Source organism: Peromyscus maniculatus, chromosome 1 (genome assembly GCF_049852395.1).
Source record: "Peromyscus maniculatus bairdii isolate BWxNUB_F1_BW_parent chromosome 1, HU_Pman_BW_mat_3.1, whole genome shotgun sequence".
Lineage (NCBI taxonomy): Eukaryota > Metazoa > Chordata > Mammalia > Rodentia > Cricetidae > Peromyscus > Peromyscus maniculatus.
In genome coordinates this window covers 199960242-199980598 of record NC_134852.1, presented here as the reverse complement: position 1 = coordinate 199980598, position 20357 = coordinate 199960242, and the positions used below count along the sequence as shown (strand labels likewise).

The following is a 20357-nucleotide window of genomic DNA, read 5'->3' as shown; positions in this document are numbered from 1 at the left end:
TGCACTTCCAGTTCTGGAACAGGTCTTACCCATAGTGCCCTGCTTCCTCACCTTCTGGGGGGTCTTTGCCTCTGAATTGGTGACATCTTCCTGAGCACCCTAAACAAAAGATCCCACATCTTAGATACCTCAGCTGACTTCATTCTTTTTTATAGCACTCAACCTTCCCTGACATGTGACCAATTTTATTGTCTTCCTTCATCAAAATTAATTTATTATTAATTAATTAGTATTAACACCCCAAGGCCAAGGACTTTTTTCTTTAATGTCCAGTGCCCTTGATCCAAGACCAGTGAGTATCAGCAGCCTTGGGAGGAGTGAATGGACGTTGGGCACCATGTGACGGCTCCTCATCCTGTCACGGAGGTGCCTGAGGAAGGCTCCTTGCCTTGCCCAAGGTCACGGCTGGGACACCCAGCAGACATCCTGGCTGTAGCCACTGTGCATCAGCTGCACACAGGGACCCTGGCCTTGTCCATCCTGCTTCCCGTGTGTTTTTCCAGTTCACACAGAATTTCAGCCCAGAATAGCAAAAGAAGAAACAGCTGTTCCTGCAGGCTCCTGGAAACGACTCCAGAGGACTCCTCCCTGGAAAAGCAGTAGTGAGCTCAGGGTGGGAAGAAAGAGGCAGAGGAGGCGGTCCCCCAGCCAAGGGGGCAATCCGATAGATTTGGTTTGATGATTAAAATCACATCTGCGCCTGTTTTTACACTGCAGTGTGGAAGGTGGGTGGTCTGTCTGAAGTATCAGGTGGGGCCTCCCTCCGTTCCTGGCCCAGGAAGGTTTGGGATGCAGGTGGCTGAAGGATCCACTCAACAACAGACAGATGAAGTAGGAGGAACTTGGCCCAAAGGAGCATCTGGGAACCCCAGTCTGGCTTACAGGCCTGTTGGTCCCTGGCCCAGCCTCACTCTCAAGTGTCTCTAGACCCCTCCCCCCTCCTGAGATGGTTCAGACACCCCCTTTGATGCCTGGAGAGCTCTGGCCTTCTCCCTCTCAAGCCCCATGTGGTTTGTTAATGGGCTGTGAAATGAGAGATTTCAAGCGCCACTCATCCGTGGGAGCACAGTGGGGCAGTGGTGGGATGCTGATGCTGTTCCGTGTTCCTAAGCCTGTCTGTCTGTCTTTCTCCCCAGATGCAGCTTCTGGATAAATTTCCTATTGAAGGTGGCCAGAAGGATCCCAAGCAAAGGATCATCCCCTTCCTCCCAGGTAAGCTCCAGTGGCCCTGTGGAGGGCTGGGGGTGACTAGGAGAAGCCCCACCCCCCAAACCAGCAAGAGGCCAGGGATGCATTAACCACTCCTCCATAGGGTTTGCAAGCCTTGGCTTTGGAAAGCCACTGCCCTCCAGCTGGCTTCAGAATCACCCTTGCAAGCCCTTGGTTTGTAGCTCCTGAGGAGTTTCTGAGGCTCTCAGACTTGGCATCTTCTTCACGAAAGACCCTGATAGGATAGGATGTGTGTATCCCTGTAATCCCGGGATTCCAAAGACAGGCAGAGGCAGGGCATTAAGGGTCTCAGGCCAACCTGGGCTTCATTACCACTTTGAGGCCAGTCTGAGCTGCACAGAAAGACGCAAGGGTTAGTATAAGTTCAGGGTCATTTGGATCAGCAAGGTGACTTTGATAAAGACAGGAAGCCTGACAACTGGAGTTTGATTCCCAGAGGGTCCCACATGGTGGAAAGAGAGAACCAACTTCTACAAGTTGTCCTCTGACCACCACATGTGACCCCACCCCAGTGCACACAAAGTAAAAATGTAACAGTAGTTGAAAGTCATCCTCAGCTACATAATGAGTTTGAGTCCAGTCTAGGCTGCACGAGACTCCATCTTACATGGATAAAAGCACTGGCTGTTCTTCCAGAGGACTCAGGTTCAATTCCCAGCACCTGAGTGGCTGCTCACAACCATCCGTAACAACCAGTCCCAGGGGATTCAAAGCCCTCTTCCATCCTCCTCAGGCATGAGTCAGGCATGTGATACGCAGATGTCCATGCAAACAGAACACTCATACATATAAAATATTTTTTTTTTCAAAGCAGGGTTTCCCTGTGTCCTGGAACTCACTCTGTAGACCAGAGTGAGATCCGCCTGCCTCTGCCTCTCAGGTGCTGGGATTAAAGGCATGCTGAAGCATTATTCTAATTAATCTTATCAATAAAAAATCAGGAGTCAGATATCAGGGTTAAAACCTGAAAGATCAGAGAAACAGGAGCAGACACAGTTTCCTACATCTCTGGTTCCTCTGACCAAAAGGTCCAAAATCCTCTCTCAGCCCCACCTTACCACTTCCTGTCTCCTCTCTCTACAGTCCTCCAAACTTCTATGGTCAGGTAGTGGCTAGATCCACTGTCTGACTCCAGGCAAGCTTTATTTGTCAGAACACAATATACCACACAACATTTCCCTCTTTTTGTCTAACTAAAAAGTGAAGGTTTTCACTAATACAGTAAAACTATATACAATAATATAATAACTATATATAAATATATGCAGGCAAGAATTACATTAACAATGTCCAGTCCATTTGCACTTGACAAATTCAGAGAATACTCTATTATCCTATCTTGGTGAGTCTAAAGTGTTGTACCTAATTCACTTTCTATCCTAACTTGCATTACCAACCCAAAACTATCTTTTATGTCTCTCAACCTTATACACTTTATACTTCTTTTATGAGTTTCTTTTCTGAATTTGGTAACAAAGAAAACTATAACTATCTAGTCTTCAACTCCATTAGAGACCTGAGAAGGACATAATATTACCTGAGTAAATAGGAAGTGCAGAGCAAACAACTTCTAAAACTAAGAGATGACAGAAACAGCTGGTTACCTGGACAGCCACCCAAGGTTACTCTGTAACGTTTGGGCATCCATCTTTGGCCTACAGGCCTAGAATATCTGACAGAGTTTTCTGTGAAGCAGGATTTTTGAAGGACTGTCCCACCTTGTCTTGGCAAAGTTCAGTAGTCCTTTCTTTTGTGTCCTGCTTGTCCAATTTGGACAGTAACTGTCAGCAGTTGAGGCAAAGACAGTTTCTTGCCCAGTGGCTATTTGCAATATATAACAACACAAAGCAATATATGGAATTTCTTCAATGCCCATCATCTTCTCTGAAGTAGATTGGTGCTGCCAGGAACAGACATGTCTCATCATTAAAAAAAAAAAAAAGAATCTTAGGTTATTAAAACATCTCAAATGCCATATTCTGTAGATCTCTGAAGTATTTGAAGATGACCTATCTAAATGATATCTATTTGACTAACATGACTACAAGTTTAATTGCAATAGATGACTAACTACTGATCTGTATTTCTTTATTATCCTAAATATTTTGTAATAATAACTTTCAAGGACTAGAAATTTATGTTACATTGTTAAATGAGCTGTATAGGTACAAGAGTAGAACATATATACAGTATGTTCTATCAAAAATAACCTTAAATTTGTATCAAGATACAAAAAATCTTAAACAAGAGTAGAAACATATATACAGTATAACAAAAGTAAACTCAAATTTGTATCAATATACAAAAATCCATACCAATATAAACTATTTAAGACTAGTAGTTGCTTTTTGATTTAAAAGTAGATTCAATAACCTACTCTTTTATCCCATCATTTCTATATCTGCCCCCCTTTTCTTTTCAGAACAAGATCCCTGAATCTAATCTCCTTTGTTCAGCCTTTTTCTTGACCATTACCAATAATAACTTATAACCAACTCCCCTAAATGATGACAAATATTCATAACCCTTTGAATGACCAAAAACCACCCATCTCACCTCTTGGGAATGTGGATATCATGTTCTTAAAATTACTTCCTGCTGTCTGGGGGCAATGGCATCTTTAGGGGCCCTGAAAAAAATTTGGGATGATTGTCAAGTCCTTGGAGAGCTAGCTGTATCATTTGTTGTCCAGACTCTGTGTAATGGGAAAGTGCAGGGCTTAGCTCAAGTCCTGGTTGTTAGAGTAGTCTGTGAGGCTACTCACATCTTAGCCAGCTACCTTGAAATTGTCCTGAGCAATTTGTAGTCCAAAGCCAATCTTTGGGTGATGTTTGTCAGCTTAGTGGCATTACCATAGTCCCAGTGTAATCCTTGTTGTGGGGCCCCATCCTTTTGGAGATTTCAAAGGTCACTGTTAGGAATGGTCATGGTTCACTGCAGAAAACTTAAACATTTTAAATGTCATATGCAGCAGATCTCAAAGAGGTTAAAGGACCATAATTTGTTATATACATCTATAGTACAAAAACTTAATTTCTAGTTACCTGATAAAGACTCAAACCTGAAATCATGTTCAGGAAGCTAGATGAAGCCTTTTTCTAGAATTAGTTAGTATTCTATATGATCATTAATATCATGATAAAAGGTTTAAAAATATATATTAATCTTACAAATTTTGATATAATATTTACGCCTTAAAATTTTTTAAAGAATCAAAATAAAACCAAAGAATTATGAGATTAGTAGCAATAGATAGTGCCTTAATTTTGGTTTCTCTTCTGTCTATATCAGGTGGCTCTTCTGACATGAGACAGAGATTTTGGTTTTTCTTTTAACAAGCATGCTTGGGTTTAGAAAAGGGAGAGAGCCACACTTTAATTTTTAATTGGACTGGGACTACACAAAGACCATTTGCATTATATGTCTGTGGAAAACAGCAGAAACAAACATTTGGGAAGATATATGTTGGAGGGGATACAGCCAGCATTAACAAGGCAGATCTCTATGAATTCCAGGCCAGCCTACTATGTAGTGAGATGCAGGCCAGCCAGGGCGACATAGTGAGACCCTGTCTCCCAAAATAAATACATAATAAAAACAACTTTTAGAAGGAGGTGGGGGTTAGAGATATGGTCTGTCAGGAGACCCAAGTCCAGTTCCCAGAACCTACATAGGGCAGATCGGTAACTCCAGTTCCAGGGGACCCCAAACCTCCGACCTCTGCAATCACCTGCACACAGGTAACCCCATCTCATGCATAACTAAAAATAAAATCTTTAAAGAAATTGATTGATTTTCTGTGAGGGGGTAGGTGCATGCCATGGTGAATGGGGAGTCCAAGGAAAACATGAGTTGGTCTCTTTCCAACATGTAGGTCCCAGGCAGTGAACTCAGGCTTGGCAACAGGGCCCTCTGTCTCCCTGAGCCACCTCACCAGCCTCTGAAGCTCTGAATGAGGTTAACTGACCCTGCCGGCCGGGAAAAGTCAAACATGGGACACCTTCCAGTCTCTGTGCAGAGTAGGGAATGTTGTAGAGAGAAATGGGGTGAGTAACTCTCCCAAGCTTAGCCATGCTCCCTCTTAGCCTTCCCTTCAGCGGCTTCCTGCACTGGACCCTCATCTTTCCTTACTCACTCTCCAGGGCTTCTGGCTGGGCTAGCCTTTGGAGCATGCGCCAGGGCTCCCAGCCCCGTCCCTGTCTTCCTGCAGCTCACTGGAAGCCTCTGTAGACACTTCATTCCCTTTCTCCTCAGAAAGCCTAAGGTTTCTTATACCATCATACCTTTGGGTCCCAAGGGCCCCCGGGGCAGAGGCCATTGAAGAAGGGCCTGTTTTAGTAGCTGAATCCCTGGTTTAGCTTGAGACATGAATTCAGCTGCAAGTGACTTGGGAATGCCATGTCTTTTGTGAATTTCCCACTGCAGAGAGCCACCTTAAGAGGAGATCTTGTGTCACTAGACACCAACTTGTTTCTGCTTCCTTACCTTTGGAGATGGTGTCTGAGACCACCTGCTGATTCTCCCAGGTCACCCTAACAGCAGAGACTTAGCAAAACCCCCTGAGAGAGCACACACTACAAATACCTCAGCCAGCCAGCCACTGGGACAGCCCTGGCAGCATTTCATCTCTCCTGGAATTTCATGAGAATTCCAGGGAGGAGGAAGGGGGCATACTTTATCTCCAGAGGGGCTCAGTTTTAGGTCCAGAGGTGCTGGGGCACGGCGAGCATTTCTGCTGCCTGGGAGGCGTTTGGGGTCTATTCCAGGTATCAGTCCAGCTGCTTTCTTCTGGCCCACCTGGCCACAGGCTCATGGCCGGGGACTCGAAGTGTCTGGCTGGTATGAGTAATAGAGAAAGCAGAGGAACTCAGAAAACCGAGGGACCCCAACTGGAGTCTTGGTTGCATGCTCACTCATCTGCCAGGCAAGTCCTGCACAGGAGCAATGCATCTTCGGATCTAGCACAGGCTAGGGGTGTGTCCAGGCAGGACTGGTCCACCTAGAGTCCAGGCCAGCCTGTGGGTTTGAAAGGTGCTAAGCACCCAGTGTGGCCAAAGATAAAATCTTCATCCCAAAGAATCTGGCCCTGGATGGTACCCGATGCCTCTTAGGGGACAGGCGGGGCATTGTATAGTGGCACTCAGGGCCAGGGATAGGGTTTAAGGGAGGTCTGTGAACAGGGATAGTGAGATCCTAGAGGCAGGGTTTGGCCAGTTACTGATACTTGGATATCAATCAAATCCTGTATAAAGGTTGGAGGTGGGCTTCCCTTAAGAAGGCCCCCAAGTTGTTTTCACCTGGGTTAAAACCTGTTTCTGGGTTCTGGGAATGAAGAGTCACTGTACAGAACTGACAGCTTCCACAAGGCCTGAGAAGCCCATGGAAGGAGCTAGAAGGTGTGGAGCCCACAAAGGAGAGGCGGCTCTCCGGCAGGTGTTCCAGGGAAGAAAATAGCATGGTTCAGGCCAAGAAAGGGCAGTGTTATTTGAGAGCTTGGGCACCCTGGGAAAGGTAGACGATGAGAATAGACTCCCCCAGACTGTACCACCAAACCCCTATTGGTGAAACTATTAAGGCCACTCCACGTAGTTAAAAGAAAGATTTATTTAGTGGGTGACTTACAAATGAAGGGATAGGTAGATTGCGGGGGGGAGGGGGGGGTCTGGGGAAGGTGTATCGCAGTCTAGCAGTGTTCTCTGGAGCTCTGCACAGTCAACCTCCACCGTCTAGGGTCCAGGAACAGAGAGAGCGCTCGCCCATCCAGGTCTCGGGTCTCCAGACGCCTCCCTTGGCCCCGCCTCGTGGGCGTGACATTTGCCAGAGTCTCAATGGGGTTTGGAACTTCCAGATCCAAGCTGGAATGGCTACCCACTACAAACCCCGTACTGTGTGAGAGTGAGGAAGACATGCCCATCTCTTTGGCTGACCTCTGTGGCTCTTTGAGACAAGACCCTTGTCCCCTTGGTCATTACTCATATTTCTGCTGTAGGGCTGGACACGTGGCATGTGCTGTGTTAAGACTTGTTGATTGGTTTCCTTATTGACACTCATTTTACTGAGCTACTAGTATATACCTAGACTTGTACCGGCCATGCCTCATGCCTTTCCCCCAGGCTCACTGATGGGCATCAATCCCAGGTCTAGAGAAAAGTGAACTCAGAAGTTACCAGATGGCTCAGTGGCACTTGCCACCAAAATGAGTTTAATCCCTGGAATTCACATGATGGAAGGGATTAGGGCTGAGACCAAGCACAAGTACCCTTGGTCCCTCTCTCAGCTGTCACCGTTATCTCAAGCATCGGGAGTATCCTGTTTGGGGTCAGGTACCCTGGAAGGCTCACCCATTGCATTAAGTGGCTGAGGTCATTGGCACCAAGTGATTATTTTTTGTGTGTGTGATTAAACTATTTAGTGTATTTTCATCTGACACAGTTACACAGATTCGACAGCTCCATATTCATTTAATTGCCGACCTATCGAGTTTCTTTTAAAAATACCTTTTCCCCCTGCCTTCTTTTTGAGATAGGGTCTTGTCTTAGGGTTTCCATAGCTGTGAAAAACACAGGAAGCCTCTAAGGAAGGAAAGGGTTTGCTTCATCTACAACTCAGGTCACACTCCATCACTGAGGAAGTCAGGACAGGAACTCCAGCAGGACAGGGACCTGGAAGCAGGAACTGAAACAGGCCATGGAGAAACGCTGCATATTGCTCAGCCTGCACCCAGGACCACCTGCCCAGGCACGGCACCACCTGCAATTGACTGTGCCCTCCCACATTAGTAACTAATTAAGAAAATGTCCCACAGACTTGTCTAAAGGCCAGTCTTTTGTTTTGTTTTGCTTTTTTTGTTTGTTTGTTTTGAGACAGAGTTTCTCTCTGTAGACCAGGCTGTTCTGGAATTCATCTGTGGAGATCCACCTGCCTCTGCCTCCCAAGTGTTGGGATTAAAGGTGTGTGCCACCACCGACTAGCAAAAATGTGTAGCCCAGGCTGGCTTTGCCCTTGAATTTGCGATCCTCCTGTCTCTGCCTCCTTCAGCAAATCCTACTGGCATGTACAACCACAGCCGGCAAGGCCAGTCTTAGGGAGGCATTTTCTCAGCTGTGGTTTCCTCTATCAGATAACTCTAGTTTGTGTCAAGTTAATGAAACAAAACCAACCAGGAGAGGTCTACTGGAGTCTGTGCTGGTCCAGTAGCTGAGGATAACCTTGATCTTCCTGCCTCTACCTCCCAAGTGCTGGGATTACAGGAATGCACCACTATATCTGGCTTTACCTTTTAATTCTGAAATAATTACAGACTTGGGAGATGTTGCAAAAATACCAGCCACCCTACCTTGCTCTCCTGCAGTTCTAATACCTGACTGCAGAGCTGGGGCTGGACTGCGGAGCTGGGGCTTTATTCCATTGTAAGGAGGGTCACACCAGCTGCTTTCCACCATCAAATTACTTCCCCCAATGGAACATCTTTTTTCCTCTTTTGATTTTGTTATTTCAAAATTATGTGGTGATGTGTGTCTGAGTACAGGTGTGTTCACGTGAATGCAGTACCTTCAGAGACCAGAAGATGGCATCAGCATTCCCCTGGAACTGGAGTTAGAGGCAGTTGTAAGTGGCCCAGCATGGGTGCTGGGAACTGAATTTAGGTGATCTTCAAGAGGAGTATGTGCTCTGAACCAATGAGCCACCTCTTCAGTCCTGGAACACCTTAATAACTAGCTATAGTATGTTATCAAAACCAGGAAATTAGTGTTAGCACCTTCAATTAACTAGAACATTGACCAGAGTGGTCAATTTCTATATTAAGCATATGGAGAATGCTACTGAGTAAGCATGCCCCTGGCCAGTAAGGACAGTAGCCTGCGAAAAGCTTCTCTATGGTCCAGAGTGCTTGGCATTCCTGCTTCCAACCAAAAAGCTGTGAGTAGAATTTGATTTGCATGAAGGAATTCTCCTAAAGCCTCTTGAACAAACTTCTTAGAACAAATGCCACTATCTGTCAGTTGCCCTCGGTGGGTTTTTTGTTTGTTTGTTTGTTGTTTGTTTTCTGAGACAGGGTCCCTCTATGTAGTCCCGACTGTCCTGGAACTCAGTGTGCAGACCAAGCTGGCTCTGAACTCACAGAGAGATCCTCTTGCTTCTGCTTCCCCAGTGATGGGATTAAAATTACATGCCATATTTTTATAAAAAAGAAGCATGTGCAAAATTCTGTTACAAAGTGAAGTGCCTCTAAAAGAAGTTTCTTTAGGAACTTGCCTGTTACCCAGCACTGAGGAGGCTGAGGCAAGAGGCTAGTTCAAAGTTAGCATGAGCTACATAGTGAGTTCTAGGCCAGCCTGAGTTATGTACTGAGATATTACTACTACTACTTCTAATAATAATAATAATAATAATAATAATAATAATAATAGGATAATAATAGAATCTGTAGCTTCTGAGTTGCTGGAAAGGAGACAGACCTGGAGCTGGGAGACTAGGCTGGGTAGACCTTACCCTCAGGCTCTAGGGATAGGAGCAGCATTGTTAAGAACTATGAATAGATCAAGGTGTGGTATCACAAGCCTGTCCCAGAACTTGCAAGATGGAGTCAAGAGGATCAAGAGTTCGAGGCCAACCTGGGCTATAAAGTGAGATCAAGACCAGCCTGGGCTACACGTGGCATTCTCTCAAAAAAAAAAAAAAAAAAAAAAAAAACCCAAAACCAAACACACAAACAAAAACCACATGCCTGGTATCTGACGCCACCCTATTTGTGAGCCAGTTAAATTAGCTTAGTGATTTCATGGCTAACCATACAAAATATATCACTGTTGAATCCGAGAGATTAGACTTTATTACAGCCCAGTAACCGGCGTGAGCAGAGGCACATTTACATCTATTCCCATTCACTCCAAGTTCCCTGGAGGTGACATGATAGCCAGGGGACATCACTTGCACATGCAGGGGGTACAGTATAGGAAGGGAGCCTAGATGTTAGGGAGTCCACATCTTTTATTACAGGTGGGAAGCAAACCTGCTTCTTCAGGGGCTGGAGAGATGATTCAGCAGTTAAGAGCACCGACTGCTCTTCCAGAGGACCCGGGTTCAATTCCCAGCACCCACATAGCGGCTCACAGCTGTCTGGAACTCCATTTCCAGGGGATTTGACACACACAGGCACACTCACAGGCAAAACACCAATGCACATAAAATAAATAAATGAAGTATTATTCAAACAAACAAACAACAACAACAACAACAAAAAAAAAAAAAAACCCCACCTGCTTTTTCACCACAGAGAGATGCACCCAGGCTGTTACCTTTGGAAAGATAACCCAAAACAAAAAAGCCCACTGCCTATTTAGGAGGTCTCCACCTGTGGCAATATCAGAGAGCCAGGGAAAGTGGCCTTTCAAGTGTTTCTGGGATCTGCATGGCATGGAGGGGTGGGCAGAAATGGAGTGCTTTGGGTACTCAACCAATCGTGCTTGAATCAGCAGCCCTTGGTGCAGCCCTACTGTTTATGTGGAGCCCTCTGCCTTGTTTTAAAAGACTATTGTGGAAAATCCATCTCCTGTTGCCCGTCCTGGGATTGGAGTCCATTTCCTGTGTATCCTGAGTTTGCTGGCCCAAGGAGCCTCCTTGGGAGGAAATGGTCATTGCGGAGCAGAGCCGAGTGTATATAGCTGCTGATATAAAAAGCAAACAACTGTGACGAGGGGCCCGGGGACCTCAGAAGCCAGGCAGCGGAGCAGAAAGAGCTGTGCTGACCCTGCCCAGGCTGTGCGAGGTCACCTTCCACTCCAGAGCTCTCTGTGCCCCTAAGCTGGCCTCACTTTACCTCTGGGCTTCCACAAAGCCCGTGGTCCTAATAACTGCTGGCCCCACCCATCGCCCCTTGTACCCCCAGGTGGATGAGGTATGGAGCTGTGAGATGACTTGGGCCACAGAGTGACCCCATAACCATAATCAAGGCAGGGTCTGGCAGCCTGAAGATGGCCTGCTGACCTCTTCAGGCACAGGACTGTACTTTTAGACAGCAGGCTGCTTACTTCTCTTGTACTGGCCGGACCATTTACTTACTGGTTCCTTGATGAAGAGGCAGTTTGGAGCCAGTGTGGGAGGGCGCCGAGTGAACCCGAGACACAAGGCTTTCCTCTCCCTGACTGCGGAGCCCTGTGCAGCAGATCCGGTGTTTGTTCAGCACCAGAGGAAGCAGGGGGAGGGATGCTTTTCGGCTCTCCTGGGGAGAGCTGGCCCTCTTGCTCAGCTGTAGGTGTCTCTCTCCATCTCCACCAGGCACCAGCCTAAGCAGCCTTTCTCCAAAGGATCCGGAAACTGGGACAAGGGATGACTGAGCTGTGGCAGGGACTGCAACCTGTGAGGGTGAGGGCCTGGGAAGTTTCTAGACCCTGATGGTGAACTGAAATAAAAAGACAAACCTCCATGATGGGGCTAGACAGTATCTTTTGGGAATACCGGGGTATAAAAAACATCAACAAAATTACAGGCCTGAGTCGCTCACATCCATCCTTCTGGGAAGTGCTGGGTCTCCTCTTATAATCATAACTCCCACTCTATAATCTGGGGCCAGCGGCTCCCAAGGCCTGCTGTGAGCACACTGCTCTGAACTCTGCATGGAAGAGCTGTGTTCATTCATTCCTCTTCTGCCACAGGTATTTATCAAGCACCTACTGTGTGCCGGGACCAGCTGTAGGCACCGATGATATAGCTGAGAACAAGAGGCCAGGCCACTGTTGACAGGAAGCTTCTCTTTCAGTGGCGGGGGAGGGGAGGGGGACGACGACGATGACGACACACAAACAAATGAACAATTTCCAGTAGTGACCGGAACCAGAAAGGGAAAGAACTATACGTGAGGTGACTCGGGATATCTGAGATTTGTTGGCCAAGAAGGGCCTCTGCAGACCCGAGCCAGGCATGGGAAGATCAGGGTCCAGGGACAGTAGGCTAAGAGGGCAGTGGGAACAGTGACCTGAGGGGGCTGAGGATTCTGTGTGAAGAGCAGCGTGAACCAGGGGAGAAGGGGTCAGGCTAGCTGACCTCAGAGAGTTGGGCAGACAGGAGATGGGACCAGGAAGGCTTCCCTTGAAGAGAGGGCACTGGCTGCACAGGAGTGTGTGAGCTGTGAGACCCCTCCCTGTCAATGTCACTGACCCCAGAGGCTTCCAGACCCCGAACCCCCGGGTCTCTGCAGGTGGCGGCTTCACGGGGCCCCTTTCTGCCCCTGAAAGTGAGTATGGGTCAGGGCCCAAGCCCTTTCCTACCGTATCTCCACCTTTTAGAGCCAGGAAAACCTAGCCGCTTGGACAGAATTTTCTTTCTTTTGTCCCTGGCTTAGAGATCCCTTCAGAAAGGAGTCAGCTTTCTGAGCACCCACCCCAGGTAGTCCTGGGGTGTCTCTGATGACTTTTCCCCAGCAACCTTTCATTGAAACAGACCCACACTTCTGCCACCTCAGGCAGCCCAGTCATTTGACATTGAGGACATGTGCTCTGGCCTGGAAACAGCCCTGGGGTCCAGTCCAGTCCAATCCCTACTCACGTCTGAAGCACAATATTGAAGTTAAACCAGAGGCATAAGTGGACCTTTGCTTGTGACACTGTCATCGAAAGTGATGGCTGTGACTTCAGGCCTCTGTAACACGCATGACCTTCCCCACCCCGTGCCCTTCACCTTGGAAATAATTTCCTTCTGGAAGCCCAGTGTCCTTTTACAAGGTCAAATCTTTTCGCTCTGTGCTTAGCGATAACGGTCACACTCTGGTGTCTCTGGCAGTGGTGGCGTCAGCAAACTCACACTCGAGTGGCAGATGGGTCAGTTGCTCAGCCCAGGTTTGGTAAGGAAACTGAGGCAGGAGAAGGAAGATAGGCTTCATGGGGCCCACGGGAGTGGAGATGGGCTACTCTGAGTCTGCGATGTCAGGTCACACAGGGTGCAAGGTAGGGAAGAGGGCTGGGGACCTCCACCAGGCTGGGCAGAGCAAGTTCTCCGAGGTGTCACGAAGGGCCGAGGGTTTGTCCTTACACGGTGAGAGAACAGATTCTGTCTCGAAAGGATCCTTCAGGCTGGCGTGTGCCATACAAGAGTGCAAAGACTGAAGGCTCAGTTGAAATGAGGGAAGAAGACAGTTCTCGGGTGTACATGGGGGGGGGGCATGGACTGCAAGTGGGGGTCAGGGAGGGGTCAAGAATGATGATGCTGCCAGGCAGTGGTGGCGCACGCCTTAATCCCAGCACTTGGGGAGGCAGAGCCAGGTGGATCTCTTTGAGTTTGAGGTCAGCCTGGGCTACAGAGCGAGATCCAGGATAGGCACCAAAACTACACAGAGAAACCCTGTCTCAAAAAAGAAAAAAAAAAATGATGATGCCATAGATCTGTCTGTCAGGTCAGGCCTGACCAGTGTCTTACATCAGTCCCATTCTCAGACCTACCCTGTGTAGGTCTCTCCCTCAGGTGGCCACTGCTTTTGGAACATTCGAAAGGCTTTGTGGAGATGTAGCTCAGTTGGTAGAGCGCTCCAAGCCCCTTGATGGACCACCTGCTTTACTTTTAACACGCTCTTGGTGTCTAGCTGTGTTCAGTCTGTTCATGCATTATAAACTATTGACTCAGCAAAGACAAATCCATCACTGAGTCAAAGTAGAAGTGCGTAGGGCGGGAGTCAGGGCATCGTGTGGCAACTTGATGGGGACTATGTCTTGGCTTGGTGTCCTCACACATCCCAGAGATGCCCGCCTGCTTATGGGATCTGCATCCAGTAGGGTGGGATCATGAGTAACAGCATGGCCACCTGCTCCTCATCATTGGCCTGAGCAGGAGGATGATGAGGTCCTGACACACTCTTCATCAGCCGTGAGTCAGGATTCTCTCCCTCTCATCCAAGGCAGGGGGGAATGTGGAGCCTAGAATACTGCTAAAGTTTTTGTTTTAGAAGTTTCTCCTACTAGCCAGATATTGTAGTGCACACCTGTAATCCCAGCGCATGAGAGATTGAGGCAGGAAGATTATAGGTCAAGCTGAGCTTCATTTTCTGTCTTCTTAAGACTTGATCTCCCTCATCCCCCTGAAAAGGTGTCGCTGGAGAGGGAAGAGACCGGTCCCCAAGTCCCCAGGCCCTCTGTAGGGGACATATGGAAGGAGTCAGGTCTTCCCCACCATGTGGATCCCAAGGATAGGACTTGGATTATGTGGCCCAGAGTCAAGTGCATTTCCCTACTGAGCCATCTTGCCATCAGCGGCATGGCATGAGAGTGAGTCAGACCTAAGCATTCACTCACGTACTGCTAAAAGAGAGAGGAGGCTGTTGCGGGGGTCTTGGGCAGTGACATTAAGACAGAAAAATAAGCTGAAATTTTTAAGGCATCTCTTTTGCTCTAATATGGACATGGTAGCGCAGACTTGTAACCACAAGACTCGGTCTCAAACAAATAGGTAATAATATTAATTGCAAACCAGAGCATCAAAGTAAAGAAAGTCCTGGAAGACACCTGAGACAAGGGAGTGGCTGGCAGTGTGGTGGCCCAGCCACACTCCTGGCCTTGCACTTCTTTCTGAAAGCTCGGTTTGCTGCAGAGTTGGTAGCTGGAGGAGAATGGCTTCAGTAGACCTAGTGGGTCGGGGGACGGTCTTGTTTACTAGACGTGTACATTCCTGCAAGATAGCTGCTGTTTAGAGGCAAGGTTTGTTTTTGTTTTGTTTTGATTGAATTGACTATGTGGATAAAGTTGTAGGGCCTTCTGAGAAGCTGTGGATGGGGCCTGCAGATTTAAAAAAATTAAACAATTATAAATAAGAGAAAATTAATGTCAAAGGATCATAGTTACTATTCAGTAAGTGCATATTTTCCCCAGATGATGTGCAAAGGGGTTCAGGCAGTCATATCCGATTAAATGACATAAATGTACAAATAAGGACCCACAGACTAGGAAGGGCATATGGCTTCCCATGACCACTCCACTAGTGAGAGGTAGAGCTGGCTTCAAACTTAGACCCCTCCCTTTCTGTATCCTGTTAGCTTTAGCTTCTCGCCCCCCACTGCCCCCAAAGAAACTTAGAGCAAGAAGGATAATAACCCATTGTCCCCAGGTGCAGAGGTGCAGGCCAGAGTCCTGGCTGCATGTGTTCTGTTAAGTGCTCGCTACGGAGTGAGACTAGTGAGATTATCAGTTGAGACTTTGGTATAAAATGATGGCACATTGCTTACACTAGGGATTTTTCATTTCTGTAAATCTTGTTTCAAGTTTTATATCATGTTTTTTCAAATATAGCAATTAGAAGCTGATCGGTGCTTATTGTTGGTTGTTTTTTCTCTTTGGGGGACCCACCACCCAGATCCCAAATAAATCACACACTGAGTGTGTGTGATTATTCTTAATTATAAATGCCTGGCCTTAGCTTGGCTTGTTTCTTAGCTAACAGCTTTCCTTAACTTTAAATTATCCTGTCTACCTTTTGCCTCTGGGCTTTTTTTTTTTCTTACCTCTGTAATCTTACTTTCACTTTTATTCCCTGGGTGGCTGGGTGGCTGGGTGGCTGGCCCCTTGTGTCCTCCTCTCCTTCCAGATTTCTCCTTCTATTTGTTCTCTCTGCCTGCCAGCCCCACCCCTCCTTTCTTCTGCCTCACTATTGGCCATTCAGCTCTTTATGACCATCAGGTATTTTAGACAGGCACAGTAACACAGCTTCACAGAATTAAACAAATGCAACATAAAAGAATACAACACATCTTTGCATCATTAAACAGATGTTCCACAGAATAAACAAATGTAACACATCTTAAACTAATATTCTACAACAGGTGTTTTCTTTTCAATAGTCACATGCCTGCAAGGTAAAGGTTTTGTCTAGATTGCATTTTTGTTGAGGGTCATTCAACCTACTTTTATTCGCCACCTGGTGGCAGATCCTCAAATTGCAGGTATAGTGCCCCACAGGAAATACTGAACTTTCTGTAGGTTGATTTTGGAAGCCTGTGCCTATAAAGAAACTATGTAATAACACCACAACTACTGCTCCTAAACCACGATTTAGCATGGGATAAAAAATGAGGGTAAAAAGAACCTTCTTTCCTTTTGTTTTTTCTATCTAATGGTAAATCCCTCAAATTCCATCTGGAACACCAAATAGAATCTTGGGAAATGATTGCTTGGTCAATCCTAGTCCTCGAAGCCTGTTTTTCTGTGGTAACACCAACATGGTCTCTTGTGCTTTGTGATTCCCATTCATACAGGCTTCACGCGAGGAGAGTCACAGCCTGGGTTCCCGTCTCTCTGAAATACAAGGATTGGACTTGTTAGTATATGACTTTTCTCGAAAAGCCATTAAGACCAAAGGAATAAGTGCCTAGTGAGGGAATATTATGCAAAAGGAAAAACATTTCAGGGAAATGGGGGTCTTCTAGCCCCACCTCAAATCTGACCATGCTGGCAGAATGTGGCTGCCTCTGCATAAGGCCAGCTTTGTGCCCTTCTTATCCCCATGTCCCCAGCTACCCCCATTTCCTTTGAGAGGTGCAGAAAGCCCCCTTGTCTTGAATGTTTTCTGCAAAGGGCTCCTGCTGAAAGACTGCACACACAGCCAAGGCTCTGACCTTCACCTCTGCCCCTGACTTACTTCTGACAAAGAGTTCTTCTCTTCCATTCCTCTATGTCTTTTGGGAGAAAGCAGCTAAGGCTAGCAAGAATTGAATGGAAATATAAATAGAAATGTAGTGTATAAGTAATGATGTCCCCCAAATATCTGGAGGCATGAATGCCAACCAAGCAGCAGGCAGCTACAAACCACGCAGGCGTGGTGGCCAATGTGGGTTAGCCGGTCAGTTCAGTGTCTGCTGGGTGCTTCCAGCATGCAAGTGGGGCCTGGTGAAACCCTCTCTTTCAATGTTTTAGGACATCCTCCTCGTCTGCTGCCCCGTGTGACCAGGCACATACAGCAGAGTTAAGACCCACTGCCTGGACCCAGATTTGGCAGTGTGACTTAGGGACACCCAGCAACTCTCTGAGCTCTAGTCTCTTCAAGTTGGTCATGAGAATTTTAGAAGCTTGGGTTTGTAGAGAGCAGGAGCCATGCCTTATTTCATCTTGTGAGTGGGTGGGAACCTAGGGTCAATGACCTGGGTCAGATGGGTCCCTGGGTTCTCTGAAGCAATGTCATTGGATTGCTGGGTGATGATTAGGATTTTGACCTAGGAAAGATGGCCAGGTTGGAAAGCCTGGGCAGTGTAACCTATAACTACAGTGAGAGCCAGGCCTCTCCTGGGCTTTGTGAAGTTGGACAAGTCTTAAACTTCTCTGAGCTCAGCTCTGCCCTAAGAAAGTGAGGGGTTATGTAGGATGGCTTCTGGGGTCTCTTGGGGTTTTTGTTTGTTTGGTTGGTTGGTTTGGTTTTTCAAGACAGAGTTTCTCTGTGTGGCTCTGGCTGTCCTGGAACTCACTCTGTAGACCACCACCTGGCTTGGTCTCTTAGTTTTGACCATGGGACCCCTGTTGACAATGGCAGGACCACACATTGAGCTCATGTAGTGTCAGTGGGCCAATGGCAGGGCTGGGCCTGTTCCCTCAGCCCCTGATCTCAGGCTTCAGATGAGAGAAGAAGAACTCAGAATGTGCTTTTGTCCTCTTAGGAAGAACTCAGAATGCGCTTTTGTCCTCTCAGGTGAAAACCGATTCTGCAGGCAGGCATGTGTTGCATGATTGTGATCCCAGAACTCAAGAGACGGAGGCAGGGGGATGGAGAGTTTGAGGCCACTTGGAGCAAGACCCTGTCTCAAAAAAGAAAAAATGTTTTTAATGTGTTGAGATGATAGCTCAGCAGCACAGTGCCTTTTTAGCATATGCGTGAGGTCCTGAGTTCAATCTACGGTGTAATAAAGAAGTGGTCCTTGGTCTTGAAGCCCAGGACGTCGGGTGTTTCTGAAATGTCCGTCAGTGGCTTCACTTTGCTCCGTGTGGCCCCTGTGATCAAACTCTTACCCATTCGGCTTCTTCTTACACCACTCAGGACCCACACCCTGGGGTGTCACCCTAGTGCCCCCTTTTTTAACATAAGTGCACCCCACTCTGCAGCCACCTGGGGCCTGGTCACTCTCCTCACTGGACTGCTGACGGGGTTCCTGCCTCTGCTGGAACGTTCTTCCTACTTCTGTTCCCAGCTCCCCCCCCCCCCATGTGAGCCCACCAAAGCTAATCTTCTACCGCACAGGATACCCACACACTGGTGTCCGTGAAGGTGGGGACTGTGTTGGACACTGTCACATGCCAGCCTCCAGGGCGGTGGCTGTCCAAGCAGATGCACAGCCCCGGGTTCAGGGAGAGATACGGTAAAAGAACTAAAGGCACAAGTGCCCTCAGTCTGGAGGTGGGCAGGCGGCCTGCAAATCCCAACTCCACAGTTAGCAGAGTGTGGCCTGCAGCAGGCCGCTCGGCTTTTGGAACCTCAGTTTACCCACCTGTAAAATGGAAGTAACTGCAGTCCCTCTACCTCAATCATAGTTTACTGTAAAGCTGAAGTAACGGTCTGCAGAAAAGACTGTGCACAGCACTTCGCCCAGACCAGGTACCTGGCCTGTCTTCTCCACATCCTCACGTCCTTGCAGGAGGAGATGGAATTCCATGGGCTTGGAGGCTGTGAACAGAGTTGACTGGGCTCAGTTCTTCCAGCTGAGCCAGACCTCAGAGAAAGCAGGCTTTGGGGACGATGCCCCATCTCAGAAGAGCCAAGCCAACTCCCCTCTGGCTGGCCGGGCCTCGCTGTGGTCCTGAGATTTCCTTGCATAAGGGAGTTCAGACAGAACCTCCTAAGTGCTCGGGGGTTCAGTCGTGAACAAAGGGCTTTCAGGTCATGGCTGAGCAAGGCTTGCCACCCCCTGCCCCAGAAGGCTGGGCCTTTCTGTTGCGGCTCTCTGTGTCCTGGCAGCCTGGTCCTGGCCCAGCTACCCTACACACTGTGGGCCATGCCTCAGAGAGGCAGCCAGGAAGCTCTTGGCCAGTGTCCCTCCACTCCCTCCCCGAGGACAGCTCCCCACGGGGCGGAGTTGAGGCAACTAAGCTGAAAGGGGCCCTTTATCCCCAGCTCCCACCGGGAGGCAGAGCCACTGCCCACCACACCCACCACACCCAAGGCCAGGAGGAGTTGAACAGGGACACTTGGCCTCAGTGCCAGCCTGTCTATTAACCAGGCTCTCTGGCCCCACTCTGTCTGGGTCCTGGAGGATGAGTCCAGCCCTTGCTTCAGAGGTGGCAGCCCCAATATGTGAGGAGAGAGACTGTGTGTACATACACAAGTGTGTGTAAATGAGAGAGATGCCCAGAGCAAGACTGTGTGGGGACACGCTCACCAGTGCATTGATCACGGCATTTAGTGCAAGCCAGTGGCCTGCTACATGCAAGGCCTTGGGTTGAGCCCTAAGCACACATCTGCTAGCATTGTGCTTATGGCCTGTTCTGTAGGAATCCTATGCAGAGAGGCCAGTCTCAGAAGTGGTGCACTTGGGAGTGAACTGGCTCCTGCAAGTTGTCCTCTGACACCCCTCCACACACACACACACACACACACACACACGCACGCACGCACGCACGCACGCACGCACGCACACGCATATGCACATGCACAGCGAATAAATGTAGAAAATTTAAAATGAAGTAGTACTATTCTGGAGCTGGATGTGGTGGCACAAATTTATAATCCAGCACCTGTGAGGAAGGCAAGAGGATTACCACCAAGTTCAAGCCAGCCTAGGCTACATAATGAGTTCTAGCCTGGACTACAGAGTGAGACCCTGTCTCAGCAACAGCAGCCACAACAACAAAAGATTGTCCTGGCTGCTAGAACGTGGAAATACGTGGACACAGTGGTGCACACACGGCTGCTGGGGAGGCTGGGATGGGAAAATCATTTGAGCCCAGAGGATTGGGGATAGACCAGCTCAAAAAAATAAAGGAGAAGAGGGAACGGGAGCTGAAGGGAAGGAAGGGAGACGACTCAGAGGTTGGCTCCGGAGGACTCAGCTAGGCCACCAGAAAGTGATTTAGGCTCGCCAAGTCGACAGCCCTGTGCCGTACACTGCTTCTAATCCATTTTCCAGACTGTGGCCCCACTGGGTGGACGAGGCTTACATACAGAAAGCA

The 20357-nt window shown here is 48.0% G+C and overlaps 1 protein-coding gene across 6 annotated transcripts in view; it reads left to right on the top strand.

Moving 5' to 3' along the window:
* Sh3pxd2a (SH3 and PX domains 2A) overlaps positions 1–20357 on the top strand; it is a 211997-nt gene that overhangs the window by 74918 nt on the left and 116722 nt on the right. For all 6 annotated transcript variants that reach the window (XM_016001836.3, XM_006983313.4, XM_006983314.4 and 3 more), the window contains one exon: positions 1137–1212. In XM_016001836.3, the coding sequence (XP_015857322.1) occupies positions 1137–1212 (76 nt within the window). The remainder of the gene's footprint in view (positions 1–1136; positions 1213–20357) is intronic.